Source organism: Leuresthes tenuis, unplaced genomic scaffold (genome assembly GCF_036924035.1).
Source record: "Leuresthes tenuis unplaced genomic scaffold, fLeuTen1.0.hap1 SCAF_18, whole genome shotgun sequence".
Lineage (NCBI taxonomy): Eukaryota > Metazoa > Chordata > Actinopteri > Atheriniformes > Atherinopsidae > Leuresthes > Leuresthes tenuis.
The window spans coordinates 5656449-5675804 of NW_027325372.1; the positions used below are offsets into that span (position 1 = coordinate 5656449).

General features: G+C 38.3%; 1 protein-coding gene across 2 annotated transcripts; it reads right to left on the reverse strand.

Annotated features, from left to right (window-relative positions):
- Positions 1-1400: 1400 nt before the first annotated feature.
- Positions 1401-18189, reverse strand: LOC140275572 (cell division control protein 42 homolog). 2 transcript variants are annotated; one of them, XM_072371087.1, is made up of 6 exons: positions 18108-18189; positions 14025-14129; positions 7538-7610; positions 6430-6539; positions 5282-5479; positions 1401-3981 (listed from the first exon to the last, which is right to left on the reverse strand). In XM_072371087.1, the coding sequence occupies exons 2-6, from the start codon at positions 14127-14129 to the stop codon at positions 3892-3894; spliced, it is 576 nt and encodes a 191-aa protein (XP_072227188.1). In that variant the 5' UTR covers positions 18108-18189; the 3' UTR covers positions 1401-3891. The 2 variants fall into 2 exon arrangements, with proteins under 2 accessions (XP_072227188.1, XP_072227189.1); XM_072371088.1 differs by having other exon boundaries at positions 18121-18188.
- Positions 18190-19356: the final 1167 nt, after the last annotated feature.

Here is a 19356-nt window from a genome sequence, read left to right on the forward strand (position 1 = left end):
TGAAAGTCATTTATAAAACTGTTTGGTCTTGAAGTAAAATGCAAGTCTTATATCAGTGAAACTCCTCTTGAGTTGGGATAAAGCAGCGCTAATCCGCGGTTTGGTCTGGAGGTCTCCACCCAGGTGAAGTGGCACACCTGTATCTGTATTCAAAACGTGGTAGACAGACAAAAATCCGATCACGCAGAATAGTGAAAACATGTGAGATCTGGTAGTAAAGATGGCTTAGATAAATGATGATTTAAAAAAAAAAAAAGCTGAAATATTCAAATTAGCGGGTTAAATAAAATAAAATAAAACAAAAGGCCTCTTACCGTGTATTAAGTCGCCGAGAGGTCCACAATTTCCTGTCATCCATCTTCATCAACAGACACAGCCCAGCGCTTTGTTAGTTAAATTAAGACCAGGTTACCAGGTTGAGGTGAAATCCAGAGTTCGGACCCACTGTGGAGTCCGTCCAAGTCGTGGTTTATCATTATGAGAGAGGACCAGGTTTAATAGTTCAAACAAGAGGAACATAACAAAAAAAACAAAACCCCAATATTAAGAGTTCAGAGCCTGGTAAAACCACATGGAGTAGATCTGGCTTCATGAAGCTGGACAGCCTCTGACATCACTGAGTGATGAGCGTCAATGTGAGGTTTCCAAAGCTTCCAAAGACAGTAACTCCAGGCTCAATTTCACACAGTCAGTAGTTGGTCTGAAGGTAACCGTGCAGCCCACATTAAAAACGAGTTTTTGAGGTAGCGCGTGCAAAAAGAAGTGCACGTTTTCCTTCCACGAGCACTACGTAACCCGCGAGGACAGCCGGCAGAACAATTATCTTAAATGGTTAGAAATGTATATTTATTTTAAACTTCTTAAAGATGTAATTTTTTAGCATCTTTTTTCAGAGTTATACTGCTTTAAAATACATAGAATAATTTTTCAACCAACTGTGTCCAAATTGATGTTTGATTGTGTTTCATTAGATTTTATAACACTATTCAAGTATCTCTGTAAATGCTTCAATTTAACATGAATAACGATGTCCAAGTGAGTCATTTGAATAATTTACATGATTTTTCAAACTTAGTTTTAAACAACTGTGCCAAAAGCTTTAAAAAAAAAAAAAAAAGAAAAAAAAAGATTAAATTGTTGTTTCTTACAAGAGAAATATGGAAAGTATTCATTTCCATTGTAAATTAACCCTTTCTGGTAGTTTGGAATAAACTTTTTAAACCAGAAAAATATCAAAGTCAACGAAGACAAAACGGCTCAGTATCATGCATTTTTGTTAATGAAAAGGAAATACAGAAAGAACTGTTAGCAGGTGATGAAAAAGGGGAACCAGTGGAAGGAGAAATGTCCTGGGTAAAGTTTAGGTTAATAAAATAGAATCAAGTCATGGTAAAACAACATTCAAGTACTATTTTTATTAATTCAAAACACCCACCACTTCCAACATTCAACTTTCAATACAAAGCAGAATTTTCCACATCTGTAATTATTGCTTCAGATATATATTTTTCTTTGCTATCAAAGCTCATTATAAGGGTCTTTTAGTTTGTCAAACCATGCCAGTGATTCTCACCAACTGTTGACACTTAACTGTCAAGTAACAGAAAAAAAACAACCTAAAAAGAGAAGAAACAAAAACTCCACAAAGTTTCCAAAACCTTCAAAGAATAATGTTCCCCAAAGAAACGATAAAGAGAAAAAAACTAACAAAAAGAAGAGTTTATATAATACTTGGAATCATCCATACATGATCAGAATAAACCGTTCTCAACAAAAGATTCAGATATTGGAAGAAAAATTGCATCTCAGTTAGTTTCAATGAGAAATACAGTCAGGTTTAGGTTTGAAATAGTTTCCTGGGCTCAGGACAGTCAGTGTTAGAGAACATTAACTCTGCAGAAACAAGGGTTTGGCAAATAAGCACGAGAATGATGAGTAAAAACATGAGGCTCTGCGAACAGTAATGACTCTTTTCAGTCTTCGTTTTGATGAAGCAGGCTGGACTTAAATCGATGACTTTAAACACTTACAATGAAGGATTGTCTTATTCAAAGAACAGCAATCGAAAGTGGAGCCTGTGAAGTATTTAAAAAGATTTATAGTACTGTAGATATTGTAGATTTAAGTCCACATTCTGAGGTTGGTTTGTGTCCTCAAACATTGATCAAGTCTACTTTTGGCCAAAGAAACAACAAAAAGAACCTTTGAACTGAGCAGTATTTTCCTTTAAGGCTTGCAGGAAGTGCTAAAACACCAACAAGCTCCAGTCAGAAGCAGGAGCGGACCAAATACAAGGAAGTTGTGTGAGCTGCTTGGTCTTTGGCCACATATACTCTAACTGGGTAAAATCTAGTGTATAGCCAGTTAATCAAGAGATTTATTAGCAAAAAGAAGCATACCATACAGTTTGACTAAAAGATTTGTTCCAAGTCCTTTCACTCTGATGGTTTTAAGGACTGGACTAGTTTTGAGCCATAAGGCATTTTAAGAGCTGCAAGATTTGTGAGGTTTAAGACTCATAAAAATAGCTGGAGTGATACATGGAAATAAAGGCGCTTTTCAGATTTTTGCAACCAAAAGTGCAACGTGAAGCCACTTTAAAAATGACAGAATGAGTCGGATATGAACTGTGAAACTTGTTAAACAGCACAGAAACAATTTAATGAGTCAGCAGTGATCTGTGGAAAGTAACATTCATCGATCACCATTTATTCTAAGGCAAAACTCAAAAGCTGTGAAGGCTGTTTTCTCTCAGAGCATCTACATGTTGTGATTTAAAGCTCTGAGGCTGAAGCTCTTCTTAATGACAGAATTTATGTTAACGAGGCAAAATAGCTAAAAGATGAATAAAATGAGCTGAAAATATCAGGGCCTTTGAGAAACCGGCGACAGTGTCTCACAAATATCTGGAGTTGTTCGTTCAGGATGTGACGTGTCTCCACTGAGATGCCATGAAAGGGAAAAGCTAACGTGCCTGCTGAGAAAAAAAGTCGTGCACATGCAAATGTGTCTGTTATGATCTCGTTTTGTGTGGTGAAAACACTGTGACTCAAACTTGGGTGATTATTCTAGGTTTGTTAAATATTTGATGGTGCACTAAGTTACAGGGACTATTGTTTGACAGTCGACTTCTCTTCTTGTTTTATTCAGTCGATTCAACTATGATCAACATCACTGATTTCTAAATATCAAAACTTTATTCTTTAAACTGCATTCTGCAGCTTGAACAGAAGTTAAAGTTTCCAAGCATTGATTTCACGCTTAAAAAGCTTTTTCTCTAACCTCACTGTGAACCGATTAAGCTGCTTAGAAATTTGCATGCGAGCTTTGATTTCTAGCCTTTTTCTGAAATTGATTGTGATATGATTAGAGTAGCAATTCTGACACAACTAGATCTTTACGAATGCCATTTCAAATATATCCACCAGCTGTGCACAGCTGGAAAAAGGATTTTGTGTATTTTCATTAAAAAGAAAAACCCAAAAGAAACTGGAGATTATTTTTATTACTTCCAAATACACCGAGGGCTGAACATTTCTTATCATCTCTCCAAATATCAACTTGGTTTCCAGTTAAACTGTAAATGTGACTTTCTCTCTTTCTATTGCTCAATCTGCTTTCTCCCATTATTAAAACCTCATTACCTGGTTATTGAGGATAGTTGTTCAAATATGTTAGTTGTATTAGGGTGAGACGTATCTATGAGGAAAATAAAGCAACCATCTGTTCCAACACCACACCCAAGTTAGGTCACTACGGCTGAAGGCACTGTTTTAACATGAGTCTACTCGGCCCACCCTCCCCTTGGTGCTCCCTCCCTCTGTTCCCATTGAGGTTCATCTCTTCCCTGTGCACCTCCATCTATTCTTCCTCCTCCTCTTCTTGTGGCATCTATAGGAGGACACAGCGCTTTTTGGGTTTGTTATCTGGAGGTTCCAGAGCTGCAAGGATGGCCTCGTCGAACACGTTCTTCAGTCCCCTCTGAAAGCGAAACAATGGCGACAACAATTAGCATCGTTGAGGAAATTGAAACCCGGCTGAAAATGGCCGAAATAAAAAGAAAACCCAGAATGCAACAAGAATGTTTTCAATTGTCAATCAGGAAAACAAGTCAACCAAATCAACATCTTCAAGGTTCTGATGTCAAGATCCTACTATTTCCAACACAGAAAACTGAAGAACAAAGACGGTGCAATGCTCCACTTGTATGAGGTAAACGCAACATATTTCTCATTTCTCTGACACCCTCTGCAATGCAAAACAAACCCTCAAAGAAATTAAATGGAAGAAATTATAAGCGGTCATGTCAAAGGAAAAGAACCCTCATGTATCAGGACATAAAATAAAAAACATCCTTTGTCATTATTTAGTAAGCAAAAGCGAAAGAGGAGCAGCAGCGGGGGGTTAAAAACCGAGTACACCCTAACAGGGCATCATCATCATTAGGATTAAAGCATAACTTTTTCTAAATTTCTTTATCACTCGACAGTATCGTCTTAGTTGGAAACTTAATACAGTAGCAAGCAGTCGTGTGAAGACAGTGACGTACTGATACGCAGAGCTTCAAGTTTCAGCTGAGAGAAAAATGTTCGCGTACTGAATGCTGTACCGCTTCAGTTAGAGACACACAACTGAATCAAAGACAGCTCGTTTTATCTGAGGTGGAGAGACTCAAGAGTCATTTCAAATGCTCAACATTGAGCTTTCGCTTGGTTTTGGCTACATTTGTTTTAGTCTGAGTTGTTGGTGCTCAAACATTAGTTTCTGAAGGTCATTTAATACCATTTTAACATCGTCGTTTTGTTCTGTTCACATCCAAAAGCTCATATACTTAATTAACTATAACTTAAGGCAATACGAAAGACATAAATTGAGATGGTGCATCATTAGAATTTTGAAATTTTCAGTTGGAAAATAACTTTGAAAACTGACCCAAGCGTTCGATATCGCAATGTTTAATGACATTAAGCCCTTAATGATTCATTTATCAGTACACAAATAACTTTTCGAAGCTTTGTTGATACTGGAAAGCTTTCTAATTTTGGAGTTTTGTCACTTATCCATAATTGTCGCCTGCTGTTGTAAGTCAGTCAAATACAGATGTTTCATCCCATGTGAAAAGCTGTGGTCTGTGTTATCACACACATGGATTCTGAATGGTGTGAATATGGTGGGTTTTGTTGGGGGAGGACACATATTTCTTCAACCAGCTGGTTATGGTTAGATCATGCATACCCAAGCCTGTTTCCAACTACAAAAACATGAAATCAGACATGTGTACCTGCGTGAGAGCTGAGCACTCCACATATTTGACAGCTTTGAGCTCACGGGCCAGCTTCTCTCCACTCTCACAGGTCAGGGCTCGCTGCTTGTTCTTGGCCAGTTTCTCCAGAGTGTTGCTGTCGTCTCTCAAATCCATCTGAGTCCCGACCAGCAGGAAGGGCGTCCGTGGACAGTGATGGGAAATCTCTGGCACCCACTGTGAAAAGACAAGCTCCAGGTCAGGGCTGACAGACTGAACAGCGAGCAGGAGTCACAGTCAGAGTTAGAAACTACAAGGCAGGGTGTGCTGAAATCAGATTTAAATCTAGGTCATTGTGTAATAATATAATAATAAGTCAGTAATTAAAAGAAAAGGTGACATGAACATAAACTAAAACTTGAAAACAGACATGTTGAGTTTCCATCTGATTGAAAAGTAAATTTTAAACCAAATTCTTAGAAAATCAGCTAATGAAATGTTTTCCATAATACCCTTACCTTCTGATCTAAAAGCCCATTTATACACTGTAACAGCATTCAGTCTAACATTCGATCGTCTAATGTTGGATCAATTCTTCCAGTCTGCAGTTGGGAGCTCTCTCACTCCTGCTTTGTGCTGCTTTGTTTCACGGTCCAGTTAAATTGAATGAACCAGCCAAATGTTCTCAGAAAGTGTCTCAGGAGTGTAAATAATAACAGGATGAAGCGTAAAACCATCCCTTCATGTTGTAGTATCTTCCAGGCTCATCCTGGTAGGTAGCAGTTGTTAATGGGCGTAACTTTAGTACTGTGAGCAGGTCACTGCTCCAACTGGCAATTTAATCACCTTCTCTTAGTGAATCTATTGGCTAAAACCACAACTGCACCCTTTTATCAGTGTAAAAGAAGGTATGAGAGTAGTTTTTTTTGAGTCTGTCATTGAGTAAAGCCTCATATTGCTAAAACATAATGAAAAGCTTGGTGACACAGAGCACAGTGGACGATGGGAACTGAAACCATTTCAAACACTAATACCACAATGGTTAACTCTGAAAGGGTTCTGGCAAAGTCACAGAAGACTGCGTTTTGTTTCTCCCTAAATTTTAGGGGTTTCCATTCAGCTGTGTTATGTGGAAATTACAGAGTAGAAAACAGCCAGATGGAAACAACCACAGAAACTATGCAAACCTTCTCTCTGACGTTTTCAAATGAGGAAGGGGACACAACGGAGAAACAGACGAGGAAGACGTCGGTCTGAGGGTAGCTGAGGGGTCGCAGTCTGTCGTAGTCCTCCTGACCTGAAGGGGTAAGAAGTACAGACAGTCTGAGCTAGACTTCATCCACAGCAGCAGCTGGAATAAGATGAAAACGTTTCTCTGCTTGTTTAACTGTCGAACACGGAGGTTTCTGATCAAACCTTCAGAATAATACAACACATACAGTTACTAATCTGTGGACGACACAGTTTTCTGACTTTCAGCAGCCACATCAAAACTGTCACCAAGGCAGCTTTTTACCAACTCAGAAACATCAACAGAATTAAAGGTTTTCTCTCCCCAAAAGACCAGGAGAAACTCATCCATGCATTCATCTCCAGTAGACTTGATTACTGTAATGGTCTTTTAACTGGACTTCCCAAAAAGAGCATTAAACATCTGCAGCTCATCCAGAACGCTGCTGCTAGAGTTTTAACCAGGACGAAGAGATCTGAACACATCACACCAGTTTTATAATCTTTACACTGGCTTCCAGTCAGTCACAGAATAGATTTTAAAAGCTTTCTGATGGTTTACAAATCCCAGAACAGTTTAGGCCCAAAATACATCTGCTATATGTTCAGAGAATAAAAACCCAGCAGAGCTCTTAGATCCAAGGACTCAGGTCAGCTGGTCCAGTCCAGAGTCCAGACTAAACACGGAGAAGCAGCATTTAGCTGTTATGCTGCAAACAAGTGGAACAAACTGAGATTAAACTGTCACCAAATGGAGACATTTATAAATCCAGGTTAAAAACATTTCTTTTCTCATGTGTCCATGCATGAAATCTGCACGATATCTTTTAACTTATCTAAACTGTTGCTTGTTTTTATTCATTTGAATTATTTTATTTCATATTACATATTTTTAATGCTTTTTCTGCTGCAATGCTTTTATTTTATGTAAAGCACTTTGAATTGTTTTGTACATGAAATGTGATATAGAAATAAATTTGACTTTAACTTTACTGCTCCACTTACTTTAGTTGTTACTACAAACTGAAGCATCCAACAGAGAATTTAAGTAGGTTTAATTTGTACCTGCAGTATCAAACAGTCCCAGGGTGTACGGCTCCCCACCGATCATCACCGTCACAGCATAGTTGTCAAACACCTGGGGGGGGCAGAGGGTGAGGAGATGGTGAACACTGGTAGGAAAATATGTGAAGAGGAAGCTTGGAAAAATGGAACTGAACATTTGAGAGTTTTTGCTTTAAATTGAGAAAAGATTAAATAAACTTTTACACTCAACAACATAGAAGCATGTTCAGCTTTGCACAGTTTCTATGCTTTACCTAGAGTCCATTGTTGGCCAAACCATCAAAAAACAGGCCTGAAACCATTTAGAGGCTACTCGAAAAGGGCTTCAGCAGTGTTGTACTAAAGAGGACAAACTGCACTCCAAAACATACCTTCACACTAATTGTCACAGCCTGTCGAAATGAAATCAATAGACCGTGACATCAACAAATAATAACACAACTTATTGAACTATACAGTAACGTCAAACACTCAGGAACTGGTTAGACAGGAAACTGTGAGGCAGCTTCATAAACATCTCACAAAGCACCTGAAAGTCACAGTGAGGCTGATATGACCGTGTTTTAGAAAGAGCTAGAAAAAAAAGAAGAAGAAAAATCTCATCTTTTTACTTTATTTTTAGAAGTTTAAGTCTTTCAGTTACAGCCCCCTGCCTGTAAAGGAGGCTGCAGCCCCTTAAGCACCCCTAAGTCCACCATCCCTGGAGTGAAGGGTTACCTAAGCTGACCTTCAAACCTCAGACTGCTGCACCCAACGTGTCTCTGAACATTTAGTGTCAATACGGAGTCTAAAGCAAATAAATCTAATGGACATAATTCATCAAAAGTTCCAGATTCCTCTCAGTCCTCCAGAAAGACTCCAGCTTGCTGAAGGTGTAGGCCAAAACTCACCTCCAAGCAAACAGAAAATTATCTCTCACACTGCATCTTTACTGCAGGTTGAGGCTGCAGTTGGCGACCTGAGAGCGTTTGTATGGTCCGACCTCGAGCCTGAACAGGCACAACTGGTTGATAAATTCAGAAATTCTACCTCTTCAGTCGTACGATACTCACAAGCTGCCTTTTAATCTTGATTCATTCTTTCAACCAGACAGCAGTTAATCATTCAACTTATTATTTTGGAGGAAAAACTAAATATTTCAGTTGTAAAATGCTTTCCATTAGCAGTTAACTTGTCCAATATGCTGTTGGTGCACAGCTGTGTCCAAAATAAAATGCTTGACTCCAGTAGAACATAAATTCATGTCTTTTACAACAGAAGTAAACAACTACACACATTTACATCATCATTATCATATACTATGTTAGGAGGAAATATGTGACATAACCTTTTTCCCCACAAGGCCCTGCCTTCATCCAGCCAGAAACAATGAGAACGAGCATTATTGTGTAATGGGGTTAAAACTATTTACGGTGGCCTTAAAACTTCCCGTCAGTGAATGGCTGAAGAAGACCCTGTAAAAATGAAACTGAATGTTCTCAGTATAGGACACTCTGTTACGCTGCTGTCCAGGCGAACTGACTCATCTCTAAGCTCAATCATCCCTCCTGTTTCATCACTCTCATACCTTCAGGCTGCTGCCATGTGCATAACAAGCAGCACGGTCCCAACATGCCTGCTAACCCCAGCTCTGTGAACTTGGAGGTGAGCTAAGGCAGGAAGTTGCAGGGTTAGATAATCTGCAGAGCACAGTTTCAACATGCAGACCTGCTGCTGTCTGCTGTAGCCTGCAGATACTTGCTAGGTTTTAATGAGGCTCTGTATGCACAGACAGGCTCCAGATACACTGGACGACGTGGCCTTCAGGAGAGGAAACTACATAAAGCAGCACCGTGCATGCTTTCAAGCTAGAACTACTCCTGTCTGACCTTTATTTAACTTACATTGATGTTGCTGTAACACCTTGTCCTAAACATTCAAGTACATTTCAAGTACTGATCTGTTGAAGCGACAACTAAAACTGATCATGTGGCACAAAAATCAGACCAAATTCCACTCACGACCACCGAAAAGTCTGAAAATTAAGGTAGATGCGAAAACAACAAAATGAATAAAAGCAAACTCAAATGTGTTAAATCTCATTTTTTTCATTAAAACAATACAGATAAAACAACATTTGTGGTTAATTTCATCCCTGCAACAATGTTTAGGTCAGCTGTGCAATATTCTGACTGTTTGAACAGGAACTTGAATCACTATTTTCTGATTCTCAGTCCATGGTATACCAAAAGGAAACAGAGCTTTACACTTAGTAAAAGCTTGATTTTACACCTTTTAATACTCAGTTGTCAGGATCATTGTAAGTGTTACTGGGCATAAATTACATATGCTTATTTTGTCCTTCCAACAGTTTTCTGTAATCATAGTCCTGTAGATCACTGTAGTTGTGAACAATTACTGGTAGTTCACTGCCTGATGTGTGACCCAGTCCAAATTGAATAAATAAAAAAAGAATGCTATAGATGGCTACAACAACTGGCTACATGATGACACGACAACAATGTCTGTAATACTAAATAAATCAAACAACATCTTATGAAGGAGATGTTTGGCATGTAAAGTCTGTCTTTTTAGGGGTTAAGCTTTGCTTTCAAGCTTCAAACCTGCAATTTAAAAGATAAATATCTGTGACAAAATATTGGTAAAACTTTCAAATTCAGTTTCCTATTGTTTTGTTCACTTAATTCATTTAGGCTGACAGAACACTGATGTTAGAGGATTTCTGAATGAAGAACATTTTGATCTACCAGTCATATCTTTTTTGTTTTGGTTTTATTTAATTTAAACCCTTTGTTCATTTCTGGCTGTACAACCAAACATTTGCCAAAAAAAGACCAGGAACCACTACACATTTCTGAGAGGACCACATGGAAAGCCATAGTGATCTTTAACTTTTTTCCCTAAAAGGACATATTTGGACTTTTCAGTCTTTTATGTGGAGTTAATGTTGCCTTCAGGGAGAAACAGAACAATCAAAAAGGACTGTTCTGTGCTTTCCAGAACTGAGAGGCAACAAACCTTCAAGACAGCTTTGGGTGCAACACACTAGCGTGAAGAACACGCGCAGGCCGGGCTCCTCAGTTCGAGTTTGATACGTTAAGGCAAGATAGGGGGGCGAGGCATAGAGAAACACAGATAGTTCCCAGAAATACAAATCACGCAGATGTGCTCTATGTTCACACACAGACAGCACAGATGCAGGTAGGTGACGAGAATGTGTTTGGGCAGAGCTCAGATAACAGAAGCTGCTGGAAACAATCAGATCACAACAGACGCTGGAAATCAGCTGCGCAGAAAAGTGCCTTTGTTACAGCTACAATAATTCTAGCTGTCGCCTATATTTGACGCATGTACCGTGACAAGCAACAGGTTGACACAAACCAACAAAGACGCTCCACTTACATTCGGAATTATGTCCTGGAAGAGGCTTCCTTTCTCCTAATTTCTTATTGTGGGTGTTATCAGCTGACAAACAGGAAACAACACAGCAAAACAAAACAGAAAGTCTGCACACATTCACTGTAACAAATCTGTTGACCAAGTGCAGTCGCAGGACATCCTCCCTGAAAGCTGACACCGTTACCATCAACTGTGCCAGAAACTTAAACATCCAACCATAAATGAACAAATCCCATTGAACATGCGAAAAGCTACACTGCAAACTGAAAGTTATTTTAGGCTCGATCCTCTGGTCATTCAACTTGACGGCTGCATTAAAATTTGTTGTGTAAGCAGTTTATTGAAGGTGTGAGATGAGGTTTAAGGCGGTTTCTGACAATAAGATAATGAAGGCAGGAAGAGGAAGTTGCTTATGAGATAAAACTGAAATATTAAGTCATGAAAAAAGAACAATCAGTATCTTAAAGCTTTATGTATTCATTCAGAGAAAGTTAAACAAAATAAAGTAAATATTCTAATAAAAATGATATAAAATGGTTTCTGGTAGCTACGGTATATAAATGCGGAGAATTAGCTTCCAGTCAAACATTGTGAACCTGTTGGTGAACTCAGGAGAACAAAGATTTAAGATAAGAAAATAAGTTATAAAGTTAACTACAGGATGAATACATATCAAGAGAAAAACTCAACTACGAATAATTAAACACCAGTGGTTTTCAATAACTCCTGGAGGTGCAAATATGGCACAGTCTGCAAACAGGTTTGGCATATTAACTTAATACTGTAAAAATACTGTTAAGAAGAAGGTTATTAGTTAGTATAAGCTGCTGGAGACTGAATTTCCCTGAGGGTGTCATCCCAAAGGGATCAATAAAGTTGAGTCTAAGCCTAAGCGTGGTCAGAGTCTGCATACTTCTGCCAAGGCCGGAAATAACTGAGTGACTATAAAAGGTTAACCCATCACAAAAAGACATTAAGTTAGGTGCAAACAATACTATTTACAGCATGAATCCTTCCTGTGACCAATGCTGTATTTCCCAGTTTTAAAGAAAGTGATCCTGATCTGCACTGGATTTCCGTCCTTTGCACCATGGTTCGAATGTCTAAGATTTAATCAAATTCAGCTTGAAAGTTTTAGTGGAGTCTCCAACATACTTTTTTCCACATCTGCAAGATGATAGCGGTTTGTAAACCATCAGAAACATACAATCCACCTGTTGGTAGCAATCTTACTTTGGTTTATCTAGAAATTGTAGATGGTAGTGCTGTAAGACATTATATATTATTTGGCCTCCTGTTTATGTAAATATGTCACAACATTAGTAGAGAAGTATGTTGAGGTGGTTTGCAGAGCACCAATAAAGTTATACAAAACAGTTAAAAATAGTGGAGGGGAGAGAGGAGACAGAGGTGGAACAGTCTGGCAGGAAGAGGAAGATAAATCTGAGTCAGCATTTCTGCTTCTGTAATCCTCTGTTCAAAGTGGGCTGACAGGGATGGGACAGCAACAGAAATCAGAAGAGAACTACTCCTCAGTTTGCTGAAACAGTCCCCGAAGCTGCCAATCAATTAGAGTCATGTCAGATATTTCCAGCAGGACAGCGTGGCCTGTCAACAGTCAGTCAGCTGGTTTCTGACTGCCACAAACCAAAATATGTCTACATGAGTTTACATGAGCAGCTGAGCTGAAGTGAGAGACGGGACCACATTTTGAATCAGATTTTTGTGGAATTAAACCAAATAACAAGCACCATACGGTTGTGGTGTGTTCCACAGTACTTACAATCTATGTAATAATAAGAACACTGGCAGTGTGAAGCTTTGAGCACCAACGAAAGCCGCGTTTTCAATAAATAAGATTAAGTGAAGTGGCAATCTGAGAATTGACTCTTGTTCCTTTTGTGGATAAGGTTGATAAAGCTTGAGCTTTGGAGGAGCAGGAAGGTGGATCTGTTGCTTTTAATCAGGGCCTTGCTCCGATACAAACATACGGTACCGTATAAAAGTCTCATTTCTTACTTACTTCCAAGAGACCAGACTTTCTTGTAATCTTCTAAAATGGTCTTGAGCAATAGTTCTCCAGGCTTTCTGAAGGTCTTTAAAGTTTTTCTTTGGACATTGGCAGCTTTGTCACCCATTTTCATTTCGATCCTTGTAGCTGGCCATTTTCAGAGGAATGTGTTTTCTGTTCATTAAGCCTCTTCCCACTGACTTATGAGTCATTTAGGAGCACAAGAGACAACTAACTCAAGGAATGAAGAAGTGTAGCATCTACACATAACTGACAACTTAGCAAAGAAACCATTTTAAATTCTATCATTAGCCTTTTTGTTACCGGTGGCCTGTCATAAAAAAGCTGAATTTGCAAAAGAGAACATATTCTGACAGACAGAAAATAGGATTTCTGCACCAACAAGATGATTTCCAAAGAGCCACTGGACAAGTGGAGGACAAAAGATGCATCTGGACCTTCAGTTGATCCATCTACTGTTGGCCCAAGCCTCATCAGAAATGGGCTCCATGGAAGGGTGGCTGTCAGGAAGCCATTCTTAAGGAAGGGAAACAGGGAGAAAAGGCTGAGCTCTGCCAAATGACACAAGAAGTGGACTGAAAATCAGTGGCAACAGGTCTTATGGAGGGATGAATCCTCCCCAGAGCCCGGACCTCAACATTATTGAAGTAGTGTGGGATCATCTGACAGAGAACGGAACAAAAGGCAGCCCACATCCAAAGAAGAGCTTTGGGATGTCCTTCAAGAAGCCTGGAGAACTATTCCTGAAGACTCCTTAAAGAAATGACAGAAAGCTGGTCTAAGAACATCACTAAATGGGAATATGATGGGCTGTACATCCAGCAGTGTCAGTGGTGTCCGTCTTCTTTGATTTACTACGGCTGTAGTTCCAGTGAGGATCATTTGTTTAGTGTCTGCTCAGTCCAGACGCTGTAAATAAGTTTCACTTCCTGAGTGACAGGAAGGAGCTTCACGCAGTGTTAAAATCCTGCCACAGTTTGCTGAATGTTTCTTTCAAACTGTGATCACATCGCTGCAGTGTCTGCTGATTTGTTTGTGTTATTGAAGGTTACTCACCGTAGGGACGTATTCAGACGGAAATTTGTTGGTAGTGTAAGAGATGAGCAGGCAGGTCTTCCCCACCGCACCGTCACCAACAACCACACACTTTATAGTCTGCATCTGAGGAGAAGAACAGCAGGACAGTGAAGGTGAAGCAGGTGAGGCGGGACAGTTTTTGTCTTAAAAGTCTGGTTATGAACACGATCAAAGTGATCCCTTTTAAACCAACCGCCCACATGCACGGCCTTGCATTAATCTGGTGGCACCTAAATGAGTCATGTGTGAATTAAGCCCAAGCAACATTTTGTGACTGCAATCTGACTAAGTCATCTTATTAATATCTACATCCAAGATAAAAAAAAAAAAGACAAAAATAGGGGTGATCATGCCTCAGCTCTTAGTCTATAGAACAACTTTCCTCATCATATGAAGAGTGCTCAGACCTTTCAAACTTTTCAAGTTGCTATTGAACACCCACCTCTTCTCTTTAGCATTTGGCTTTGGATAGACTGACACCTTGATTTTATCCACTGCATTTTATTTGTTTATGTGTTGGTAGCACCCACTCAGACTGCTTTATTGCTCTTGTTCTGTTGAAAATTTACCATACAGCACTTTGGTTCAACTTGTTGCCTTAAACATGCTTTGTCTCAGATCTCATAACATGTGTCTCAGATCTGAACTGCTGCAGTCACATCGATGGACAGACACTTATAGAGCTGAGGTGAGTTAATTACATATATTGATCACATTTTAGATAAAAAGCAGCTCTTGCCAAACTTTCCTCCTCCATGGTTTTACCAACAATAATTAGTTAAGGCACCATGTAGCTTTTTTGTTTTACTTTGCTCCAAGTTTGAATATGAATGAATACTTTTCCCTGCTTCTTTCCGTTGGCGTTCTGTTTAACATAAAGTGGCGGGCTTGTTGTTCTAAGAGAACGGATGAAGCACTTAGAGAGTTTTGAATGAGGTGCACCTTTGCAAAGTGGTTAAAGTGGAAGGGTTGAATTCAGGTCACATAAAAGATCACGTTTTTTTATAACAGTGCTGTTACTGTAGCGCCATTGATTGATTAGATGTAACACCTACCATTCAATAAGCTTAAACATGTAGAAAAGTGATATGTTCATCTGATTTCATCTATTGTTGCTTTGTTTTAATGGTGGTAATCTGATGCTAATCTGTTATGGTGAAATGACAAGCTGTGAGAAAAACTGATCCCATAAAGACTTTTACTTTCACCTTAACCATTGTCGGGCAAATGGCAAAAATTGTGAGCACACTGTGGCTCTTTCACAGCTACGTCTGAATGAAACTGTGAGGAACATTAAAGTAAAAATGGCCAATGTATGAATGACTGATTTAGCCATAAATCTGTGTCTGAAAAGGGTTTAATATTACGTGTATGGCCTTCTGTGTTGTCACACCATTAAAAGAAAATCACAGTAAAATATGACTATTAACTCACAAAAGTTTCATTGGCCACAATCTTTCAAATCTCTGATTTTCCTAAAATGACACCCTGATAGACTGATTATTCTTTCTACAGAAATAGTAGTCAGATTAAGTTCTAATTGAAATGATTTACTTAAAAAGGAATAAACATGGCATATCATTTTTGTTTGACACTTTAGATAAGTAAGATAGCGCAGCAGTAAATAATCAGATGATGTAAGTCTCAAACTAAAGGAATGACTAAATGATATGAATGACATTCAGGAATGAACTATATAATCATTAAGAAAAAAATCCAGCTCCTCATTTCCACCCTCTGTGTGTTTGAGTAACATGTAAACACCCTTAAGAGGTAAAGCCTGTATGTATCAGGTGGCAGGCTGACTGGAATGCCATGAGCCTCAGTGACTGTGAGACAATTTGAAGGAAACAGTGGCAGCGCTGTAAAGCAGTGTTTACTACACACCGCCCAGAGAACCTGTGACCACCCAGACGCTAAGCAGCTCGCATACCCAGGCTGCTGCCTCATTAAGAGGGACAAAAGCAAATGGGTATGGGCTGCCACTTCATCACTGGCTCTTTGTTTGGGCCATTTAGCTGTGGCAGCATTCGGCAAAACTCTGATGAGTCAGGGACAAGGTAACTGGTCACGGTCTGCAGGGACGGTGACACTGATTATGTCAGGAGAATTCAATCCTCACTGGTAACTCAAATACACATGAAAACAATTCTGGAACATTAGATTAGTTTTCAATGCAGAGTTGTTTCTTGTACACGCTGTTATCTGCAATATGCAGTTGGGCCTGTTTTGCAATCAGCAGCCTTAAGAGATGGCATTAAACGATACCTGGCAAGTTTTGCTTCCTTTTTAATTACAAAACGCCTTTAAGCTGAAAGACTGATCTTACTGATTGAACATACGCGGGATCCATTTCCCACATTACGACACTTTTACACACTGATGACACAGTTCAATAACTGAGAAAATGTAAATGCTGTTTAAAACAAAATGATTATGGTTTTGTTTCAAATGATAAAAATAGCTGTTTATTTATCCTTTAGAGTTATCATTATTATCTTTGAGCTTTGGACAAGTTGAAAACATAATCTTGATGAGAACAAGTTTATTTTAGAAATGAGTAGCCTAAACAGAAAAAAAACGCGTGTAGCCCTGGTTGCGTTTCAAGTGCTTTGGATTTCATATTGGACGATGGACAATGCCTTTGTAACATTCATGTGTGAAACAAGGCTTATCAAAAATGATCACATAACCAATCCCAATCATTTGAGATAATTGCTATTATTTAGCATAATCATAAATAGTTTCCATTCAGCTCTGTATTTAATCATCTGGATAACATTAACAGAAATAGCATAATTTCTCACTAACACACTTTGTATTGTACTGCTTAAGGTTTTAAAGGAGCAGATCCAATGTTGTCTTCTCCTTGAACATTAACACACATAAAGACAATCTCCTGTCCATAAAGAGTATGCGTATTATTAGAGTATAATTAGGCTTTGAGTAGTTACAAACTACAAATTTAAATTGTACATATTATAACTATTTCTATACAGATATGCATGTACTTTGACAGCAACAATGCCAGACTTTATGCTTTTCTTTAGCACACCCTACATTAATTTGAATGTTTTTAGGTTTTGAGCTGCTTGTTGGAGAAAGAGGCAGTGATGTTGTCAACATTGGCTTCTAGAAATTACAATTTTTCACTTTCTTTTTTAAACATGTAAGACAAAAATGTTTAACCAGGCATCCAATAAACAGACAATGACAAACAACTGTGAGCTGCAGCCATTATGAAGGCGATTGGATGCATGTCTACATTATCCTGTAACATTTAGAAAACCTATATAATGTAATTAAATCAATGCTGGTGAAAAAAATATAAAACCAGTATTCACAAAGTGGAATGACTTGTGTAAAGTACAGCTTTCATCCTCATTTTAACAGTTTATCGTCATAAACCTCCCTCAAATAAAACGTTGGACGTGTTTAAGCTATCAATAATTTCACTTCAAATTGATTTCCACAGGCGCTTCTGACTTACAGCCACTTCCGCATATAAAGCATACATATCAGTTTAATCGAAGGCAAGCTTGTCAGTTAGTATGTCGGTACCGATTAAAAGTTATCAAACTACAGTGTTAATACCTGTTCATATAGTTATTTTTTAGAACTAGCTGTTTAATTGTAACTGCTGTTTAAAGTTTAGGAAGCTTGCTAACCTCAGCTAAGTGGGAAGCTAACGTAAATTTACATCCGCTGGACCCCCACCCACAACAAAAAACGACTTAAAATAATTTTAATAACTGCAATATAGTTATATGTTACAACAAAACCACATCTAGCTGTAACACATAATATCGTTATATAATAGGCTCTGCTTTACCGAAACAAATCTCACCGGTAACTTTGGGCAGAGATTTGAGAGCCCTGCTAGCATAAAGTTAGCTAAAGGAAATCGTTTGTTTTGACAGCTGCCGGTTCGCAGATTTAACGGTCATCAGGCTAACAATAACAGCCTTCACAATAGAAAGAGTTACTTAAAAGCATACAGTGGTTTATCAGTCTAAATTTCTTCATTTGTCGTTGGTAAATCAGAGTTTATGAGGCTCCTACCTTGTCTACTTACAGCCGCTGGAGTGCTGGTAATGATGTGGTACGTTCATCTGCCTCCAGTAAACTGCACCTTCCGCTGATACGGAAGTCGGAAATATAGTGCTACGTTCAAGTTTCGTCGGACTTATATAAGTATATATATTTACTTATATTTATATTTACTTTTCAATTAAATGTTATTTTTAAAATTGGCATAAGTGTTTAATTTCATAAATTCAAGACTTATGTTTAAACCATAGAATCTTCTGGCTTTAAAATAATGCTTATCTATGTTTCCCTTTATTCAGTCATATCCAAACTAATTCTACTAGCTTGACTTGTCTCTTTTAATATCTTTCTAGTTATTTTCATTATTTATCTTACATTCATTTATTGATTCAATTTTAAATAAATTAGTGTAAATGTAGTTACACGAGCCAAACAGAAAAATAGATGTGACAAATGCAAATACATTCTATAAACAAAAGTAAACACACACACACTGTGTTTGTACATATTTTCGCGGTTTGAAATATCACCTCTTGTTTTCATTATTACACCTGAGCACATTCCTTTCTCTGGATACACAGGGAAAGCTGCTAGTACACCTAAAGTTGAAGATATTGCCACTAATTTGTGTTCCCAAGGTCAAGAATGAACCTAAGCTGAATACTACAACAGACAGTAATATTTTAGAATATTGGATGCATATAAACATATAAACTATATGCGTATAAAGAGTAGACAATTTATTTCAAACAGTCCCTGAAGGCAGTAACATAGCTGGTCAGATCATCAGGAGCTGTAAAAATTGTCAATAATGCAATTTGATGTATGTGTGTTATGTGTTCACTAATAAGAACAAACATAACACAAACTGATTTTTTTTTACCACAATCGTCATGACTCAGTATATATTGAAGAGCAGTACATACTGAAAGGTGGGTGAATTCCTGTGGCCACCAGGGGGAGATGAACTGCAGACTGTTGTAGACCTTGAGTACTGCATTACTCGCAGTCAAGTGCCATTTTAGATGTTTTGACGTGTCCAGAGTGTCGTGATATTGTCCTACCACACCTTATGGAGGTCTTTCCATCCTCATCTACTTCAGACATCTCCAAAGATTTTGTTTCTGTGTGCAGCAGCTCCATATGCTTATCACAATTCTCTCCTTAAACATTCATTTGAGTGATTACAAGACAATGGAAATATTCTTATGTCCAAATCATCTTCATGAACATGATACACTGTAACATAGAACTACACATA

Coding starts and splice junctions, on each gene's coding strand:
- LOC140275572 (XM_072371087.1), bottom strand. CDS start 14,129: ATGCAGACTATAAAGTGTGTGGTTGTTGGTGACGGTGCGGTGGGGAAG. Junction 7,611..14,024: donor CGTCTGAATACGTCCCTACG/GTGAGTAACCTT, acceptor TGCCCCCCCCAG/GTGTTTGACAACTATGCTGT. Junction 3,982..5,281: donor AGTGCTCAGCTCTCACGCAG/GTACACATGTCT, acceptor TTTCGCTTTCAG/AGGGGACTGAAGAACGTGTT.